General features: G+C 37.3%; 1 protein-coding gene across 1 annotated transcript in view; it reads left to right on the top strand.

Annotated features, from left to right (window-relative positions):
* The first annotated feature begins 3,834 nt into the window (after positions 1 to 3,834).
* The window catches only part of LOC106692978 (uncharacterized), a 9,605-nt gene continuing 5,114 nt past the window's right edge, over positions 3,835 to 8,325 (top strand). The window contains exons 1-2 of the mRNA XM_014439274.2: positions 3,835 to 3,978; positions 7,802 to 7,872. Of these exons, the coding sequence (XP_014294760.1) occupies positions 3,920 to 3,978; positions 7,802 to 7,872 (130 nt within the window). The 5' untranslated portion in view covers positions 3,835 to 3,919. The remainder of the gene's footprint in view (positions 3,979 to 7,801; positions 7,873 to 8,325) is intronic.

Genomic DNA, 8,325 nt, shown 5'->3' on the forward strand with positions numbered 1-8,325 from the left:
CCAGATATGTCTATTATTGTCATGTATTTTGTAATGAATTGGAAGTTTAGACCGTTTGTCTATTAAATCCTATTAATCCTGTAATAGTTGGAATTGACTTGCAGTTTCCAGTCTTTGTTTCTAATGTTGAAATCATTTCTGTTTAATTTTTTATACAACCTTCAGTTTCTTTCTTAGTAAACATCTAAGCATGTCTTTATCTATATTTAATATTTTAGCTGTCCGTTTTGGATATTTATTGCTACTCTTAATGCCATAAAATATTTTGTATAATGGTATATTCTGAACCATAAAATATGTTCTTTTCTTATAACTATTTAGTGTGGTAGTTATAATATAACTCACTGAAGATTTCAAAACATACAGAATAACTTTTAGGTTATGGGTCATAATTGGCTCTAAAGGAAACAAGACACTTTTAAGAAAGCTCTTTTAAGTTTCGGCTATTATTTTATAAAAAAATAATTTACTATTTTTATATATATAGTATATATGGGAATATATAGTTAGGGAAAGTATTGGGATTTTGCAAATGGGTGATTAATTTCACCATCATACCATCTAACACGTAAATTACTTCTGTCGTCAGTAAACCGCCGTATATTAATTATTGTACTTTCTATAGTACATACTTTCATACATGTAATATATAGCAATACACCTAATGTATTATTAGAAGCAATAAATATCACAATATAATTTTCTTATCAATTAAACGCAAACGCCTTACACGCAGCATCCCTCTTTTATTTTATTATTATTATTATTTATTTAATACCAGATCGACCTGGTGGCCTTAAATTAATTAATATAAGCTACACTTTTTTTTTAACAATTGATTATGAGGGGGATTTAACCTCATACAAAAGACAAAATAATAATATAAAAATAATAATTCTTAATAAGAGAGAAAAATAAAGTTTATAACAAAAATAACGACAATCGTAAACCTAACCTAATAAACAATTGCCCTATAAGAAAAAACAAAACAAGCTAATTTGAGAAAAGGACGACGAGAGAAAACAAAATAAATTAAAATGGAAGTAATGTCAATCAATGGTATTGAGAAGTGTAGAATCTATAGCAGGATATCTTGAAGCACCAGTCTTCGGGTTGAGGTTGGATTTCTTATGAATTATTGGAAGTTATGAGTCACTGCTCCTTTAACTGTCGGTAACTGGGAGTGGAACCTCATGAATCGTTTTTTGATGTAATCCTCAATCGATTCCATTTGTAATCTCCGATGCAATTGGCTATTTATTACAAAGCAAGAAGCATTCACTGTAATTTTTAGGAATTTATTTTTAAATAATTGTAATTTTTTTCCTTTTTCGAAAAGGATGCCACTCACAACATTTCACAGCCGTACATCAGCAGTGGGGTAAAGGTGATTTGATGGGATTTGTTTTGTTTTCTTAAATCTAATTTTCTTTAATTATAGTATTTCAAAATGTTTTGAGACAAGGTAATTATTTATTAAATAAATCAAAAATTAGTTTCCAATTCTGTCTCAACGCTTTATTTTTCGGTAGTACAACGTTTCGGCCATTCTAGCCATCTTCAAGGATATCTTCAATATAATCTCTTCCTCACATTAATTTAAAATTTCTTTTGCAGGCTATTCTGCCCAGGTCATTTTCTTTATTATAAGTTCAAAACCTATTTATTTAAAATTTAAAATCATTAACATTTAATTTTCCTCTATAAGATTATCAACAATTAAATACACCACCATGTTAATGATTTTAAATTTTAAATAAATGGGTTTTGAACTTATAATAAAGAAAATGACCTTGGCAGAATAGCCTGCAAAAGAAATTTTAAATTAATGTGAGGAAGAGTTTGTATTGAAGATGTCCTTGAAGATGGCTAGAATACTAATTTTTGATTTATTTAATATCTAATTTTCTATTTTTGCGTGTTATTGCGTTTTCTGTTATTTTTTAACCTTATAGTTTAGGAAATTTTTTATTTTATATTAATACTGTTTTATTTCTATATGATTTTCCTTCACTTATTTTACATAATATTAACCCTACATTAATTTACTTTTTTGTATCTTATTATATTACAATGTCAAAATATTTTAGTGTTTTTTTTAGCCCTGATGAAGCACTAAAAAGCGGGATGAAACTTCGGAAAATAAATAGTTGTTAACTATTTTTGTTTTTCTTTTTACGGCAAACAACACAAGATGGCCAGATCTTGTTCATAATTTGAAATAAAATAATGTATGTACAAGACAAAGCCGTACATCAGCAGTGGCATGAAAATTGTTTTAAAAATAAAAGCAATTGTTTCTGGTTTTAATTTGGATTTTATATTTAGATAAGGAATGGTATAGCATTGCTAACTTTGCGCAGGTTTGAGTTAGTTTGATGTTGACATGGTAATCCCAGGTAAGGCGATGGATCGAGGTGAATTCTCAGGTGTCTTATTGTTTCACTGGCAGGAATCCATTTCACATTTTTGCCTTTGAGATTTAGTCGCGGGGGTGTTGGTGAGAGTAAAAACTTTTTAAGTACATTTGTAGCATCTCTTGATAGAGTTTAGTAGTCCAGAGAGTTTACTTGATAGACTAAAGTGCGAATTCTCCCCCTTAAGAAGGAGTGAGTAAAAATATAGTAGTAGTTCAGTACATTCTAGTTCTATTTTTTGAAATGTATGTTGGACTTTTATTTCAGTCTACCCTCTCTTGACCTCTCCTCCTTCCTAAATATTTTATTCTTTTCTTAGGGATCTACTGCTAGTTCCTGTAGGACTTAGAGTCCCCATCGTGACTGTAAGCTAGTTCCCTGCAGAGCGAAGTTTCCTTCCTTTAAGGACCTACAGCTAATGACCTTAAGACTGATCCTGTCAGTTTATCTCCTATCAAGGTACCTTACTTGTATGAGCACGCATTGTCAAGGCCTTCTGGTACAGAATATCATATCTTTAATTGAAATCAGAACCACTTAATCTAACACAAAAACCTCAACAAACGGAGCGCTGAAGAAAAAAATTATTTAAATAAATATTCTCATATTTATTATTATTTTTTTTAGGATTAAGATTTTATTTGTTAGAAGAATTTTCTAATTAAAGAGAATTGGTTATTTTTTAGCATAATGAACAAAGTGTACATGAATTGCAAAACGATTCCCCAATGAACCAATGTTATAACTGAACTGTAGGCCTACAGATAAAAAAAGAAGTTGGTAATTAAATTAAGTGCCACTTCATCGAAGATGGATCCTTTTTTGTTTTTTATACATTGATATATATGGACCAAACATTATAGAGAATCGGGAGGATGACGGTAAAGGAAAAATCGGGAATTGATGCAAATTTTAGTCAGATATTGTGGTGTTAATTAAGATGGCATGAATGTAATGTTGCTTCAGTGAATTATCACACTGACAAAACTAGAATAAAAAATTGAAATTGTCAGGCTGCTAAAAAAAGATTAAACAAATATAGCCAGTCCAGGCATCAACAGGACAAAAAATTATGAGATCACGTAGATGCAAATAAGGATTAGCTATATACTTTACAGATACTTGAAAAAAATTACTATTTGTTTGTTTTTCTTACTGCATATCTCTCAATTAATGCTTTTTTCATTTTCAACTCCCGGTTCTGCAACGCATATTTGTCTTAATATGTAAATCTGCTGATTGTTTCTTTATCTAATTTCCAATGCCGATCGTTTTTATAAAGCAAATACTAAACTCTTTGCATTAGTATTAAATAAATTACCCTTGTGCAGATGAATTAATCGGTTACATAAATAACAAAATGTTATCTTATCTATATTCCTATTTAATCCCTTCTCTTTCCGATTCGTAGTTTTCTTATAAGATTTCTCTTTGCAACATCTTTCAAGTATTTAATTATTATAGCTATTCTATTATATTATAGTATAGCAACTCTTTTCAATATGAAAAAACGATTCTTCATTGTAGCCATACCACTGATATCAACAGTACTCTATCAATCGTAAGTAGTCCATAAAAAATACCTATCTAGTTGCAACCAATAATCAATAAGAATAATCCCAAACAATAAGACTCCGAAACACGGATACCATTCTTGACATTTCAGAATATTCAATGAGTGAAGTTATGAATGGAGTTCTCAATTTAAAGACAAGTTTTATACCATTTGAATTTTTACCAAATTAAATTATAATTCATATATTCCACGCAGCCTCATAAAATGGGTGTCGCATGTGATCATCACCTGGTAAAGCGGCAAGCCCACACCATAGAGTGGATGAAGAAAAAATGATTCGACCGCCTTCATCTCCTTAGACTGCAGAGCGTGTCCACCCGCTGCTGCTCCCCAGACGTCATCAGGTCGTTCCCATCAGTGAGATGCACTATTCTCCTCTTGGTCATAAAGGTCCTGACCAACTTCCAGAACTGTCTATGGTCGTCATGTGTTCTTCGGAGTTGGTCATGCCAGAGCGCTGTCTTCCAGTCACGCATGAGGGAGGCTATTTGCCGGGTCATCGCATTGATGGCCGGTTTCAAGCGGTAGCCACGCGTGCGCAAGAAGACATTACGTAGGTTGTTCTGCTGGCCAATCAAAGCGAGGATGTGCTTCGGTGGCTTCGTGATGGCGTTGGGGACAGGAGTGAACTTCAGGATGAAAAACAGGATGTTACTGTTGGCTGCCCTCTGGATGGTGGTGGTGATTACCTCCACTGCTGTGTCCACCTCGTCCGATGTGTTGCATTGCACTATGGCTGGTAGTGCTTCAGCAACGCTCGACGTGTATCGTTTCCAGTCAGCCTCATGGAGAAGATATTTGCTCGCAGATGGTGTCGCGGGCTTACCATTAAAGGTGTATAGTACTGACCTGTGGTCCGATGGTCCGTAGGGCAGCGCTTGGCAGTCCGTGACGGTGTGCATGCTTCTGGTCAGGAGAAGGTCGAGTGTTGACGTGCACGAAGGGCGGGACGCGTGCCTAAAAGTATGCACTCCCGGGTGGAAGAGAGACAGCCTGGTCTTAGTGATGTAAGTACCCAGAGGGGCCGGGCATTGAAGTCCCCCAAAATAACATGCCGGCTAGTCGCCTGGGCGTGTTGCAGTAGCAGCTTCACGGACGTGAGACCAGCCCGAGGTCTTCTGTAGACACAGGTGAACGTGTGACGGTGTTAAAACCGTACGTCCACTGACTAGATGAGTACCCTCGGTAGCCGTCACTGGATTCGGGATGCTCCTTGACGGGATGTCTCTCCTGAACAAGACCATGACTCCTTCACGAGCTCCGTGGTGGCAGGCTTCTCGGTATGTGGTGTACCCTTGAAAGTACAGCCGTGACGAGGTGAAGAGCATTGTGTTGGTGAGCGCCACGACTGATGGTCTATGCCGCTGCAGTAGAAGCTCGATTTCAGCCTGCTTCAATGAGAGGCCTCTGAGATTGTAATTGATGACTAGGTGCTCATCGTGTTTATAGTGGCGAGCTAGGATCTTGCCTATCATCTCCATGAGCATAGTCACCATGCTCATCATTTGGCCCATGCGGACGCATATCTGTTCCATGGCTGGCATGTTAGAGGCACTGGTCACCGAGACAGGCTGGGTCGACGGTTGTTCTGGCTTCTGGACTGGAGATCCTCCCATCAGTTCAGAGAAAGTGACGTCGTTTTGGATTTTCCTGCTGGGTGTCTGTCTTCTGGGCTGCGCTGTTGGTGGTGCTGGGACTTTCCTCTTGGTCCTCCTCTTCTCCAGAAGATTCACCCGCACAGGGCACTCCTTAGAGGTCGCCATATGCCCTTTCTTGTTGCATATGGTACATTTGGGTGTCCCTGTCAAAGTGGATTGGGAGAATTCGTGGTTTTCGGAGCACCTAGAGCATATCACAGTGCGGTTGCAATAGCGTATTGTGCGCCCATATTGTTGGCACTGCCTGCACTGGACTGGGCAGCCGTCTTCTCTGACGGGGATACCCGGAAGCGGACATGGTTGATGGCTCCAAGCTTCCTAATGTCTGATATTTTGACGTGGTGTTCCGTCACGAGTTGTAGTAGCTCTGTTTCTTTTCGATGGCCACTCGGTTGGGTCTTTGTCAGTCGCCGGATCAGTTTGAACCCCGGAAGATTTTACTGGAGGTCATTGTCCAAGTCGAATCCATATAGGACCCACTTTTTAGACCTCTTCGTCCCTCGTGGAGCAAATGTGTGGAACTAGAGTATGGAAACGGGTCTCCTGCGAGGAATTATTAATAGTGAATTTTTTTAATTCCAATGATCGCCAGCATTTCTTTAACTGACTGTTGCGCCATGGCAGGAGCAATGATAATTGGAGGTGGACTTCTCGCCTTGGGCTGCTGCTGCTGGGGGGCTGCTGGTCCCGCTGGAAGATGCCCCATTTGTTGTGTACCGGAGTGGGATTAGCCACTGAGATGTCCACGTTGCGTCTCTGTACGCGTGCTTGGCCTGGGGCACAAGTTTCCACCCTTCCTCCAGTAACCTCTTCGCTTCTTTGTTCACGGAGGGAGCTTCTGCCATGCGCACGTCTTCAATTCCGATGTTATCTTGGTTGGGAAATAGGAGAGACACCATATCAAGGCCATTGCCTCCTGCAACAGCCATGTTGTAGTAGTGATTTTGGTGCCCGGCCAGAGCAAGGCTGCCCGGTACAGTGCTATACAGTGGTACAGCGGTATAGCGGTAATAAATGGAGACTGGTGTTCCACTCTGTTCCGTCTTCAACTTTGTCCTCAACCTCAACTGTGAGTGTCGAGACTGTCCTCAACTGTGTGTGCCTGGTTGTTCTGTGCTCCTTTGACTCCTTTCTCTCTGTATTTCTTCCCTTGCCCATGTGTGTCCTTCCCCCCTCCTCTGTTTCTAGTCATCCATTAGTTACCTCTGTTTTAGGGGCGTTGCCTATTTCCCTCGGTCGGCTTCTCTTTTGATGTCACAGATGTTTTAAGGCCAGTCATAATGTAGGTATAGCGCCCATGTAGTATTTACAGTGAATCAGCTTACCTAACAGAGGACCCAGCCTTACCCAGCCAAGGACCTGTTGAGACAGGTCCAACCATATCTCGAATAACTAAGACCTTCTACCTGTTGGCAACCAATATATAATCAGGTGGGCAATGCCAAGAAAAACCCCCTGTTTAATTAAACTTCTATATCTTCCCTTCTCACACTGGTATTTTTCATACATTTTTTGTGGATGCCCCCTCAAGAAATTTGTAATGGGGCTTGGAAATGTTGCCCTCAAGTAACAACATATGTAAACTAAGAAAAGTTTTTTGTAGCCATATTAACCAGTACAGGTGAAGCAAGAGCTGGCAAATTTTGAAAAGGCCACTTTCTTTAAATAGACCTGGGTAAGTAGAACTTCAGAACACTCAGGCAAGAGAGTCGGCGTCGGCGGCAAGATGAGAAGAAAGGAACAGTAGAGTTACCCGCCTTCCACCCCAACATCCAAACAAGTAACCTATAATTCCTTGTAAACATAGCAATAGTCCAAATTAATCCAAATTCTAATAATTGTATTGTAAATCTTTGGAAAAGCAAACACAATCAAATGTTTCATAAAGATTAAAATAATAGAGGTTTGTTCATTATAATTATAATTTATTTCAAATACAGTCCGATTACAATTCATTCGAGTAATATCCCCCAACTTTTATCCCAGGAAATACTTGTATTACACATACATAGCAATAAATTGTTCTAATTTAAGCAAACATTAATTTATACTCTATATAGTATACTCATGACAACAATAACTGATTTTAGAAAAGGTAAAAAATAACTCAAAGATATTTAGTTATCAGTATTCAAAAATATTTATTACAGATACACAACTGCAATGCATGTGGAACCTATTCTTTCTCCGTTGACAGAATATCTTTATACCTTCGACCCAGGTAAAAATTACTATTAATTACTTAAATTAAGCAATATATATTTTTATATATATTTATAACGAAATAATATGCCTTTTGTAAAAATAGGTTTTAGATTTACTTAAAAAAAATAGTCCTAACAAATATCATAAATTGAACTAGAGTTTATATATACTCATTTGAAGAGAAATTTCTTTACCGAAGTTCTACATTCAATAAATACAAATTCTTTTAATTTTTTTTTTTTGAGGTAATCACTTCCATCATTTGAAATAAATTATTATTTATTTATTCATGACAATTGTACAACGTTTCGGGACCACTGTCCCATATTCATGCACTACAAAAACCTATAACAATAATAAAATCTATATAACACCAAACTTCATCCTTATATATTTATTTTATACAATAAAAATCACCTCATGATTTCATATGGGAAATCATGTCCACCATTTGTGCATCTTCACTTCT

This window comes from Halyomorpha halys, unplaced genomic scaffold (assembly GCF_000696795.3).
Source record: "Halyomorpha halys isolate HHAL.00 unplaced genomic scaffold, Hhal_1.1 Scaffold82.1, whole genome shotgun sequence".
Classification (NCBI taxonomy): Eukaryota; Metazoa; Arthropoda; class Insecta; order Hemiptera; family Pentatomidae; genus Halyomorpha; species Halyomorpha halys.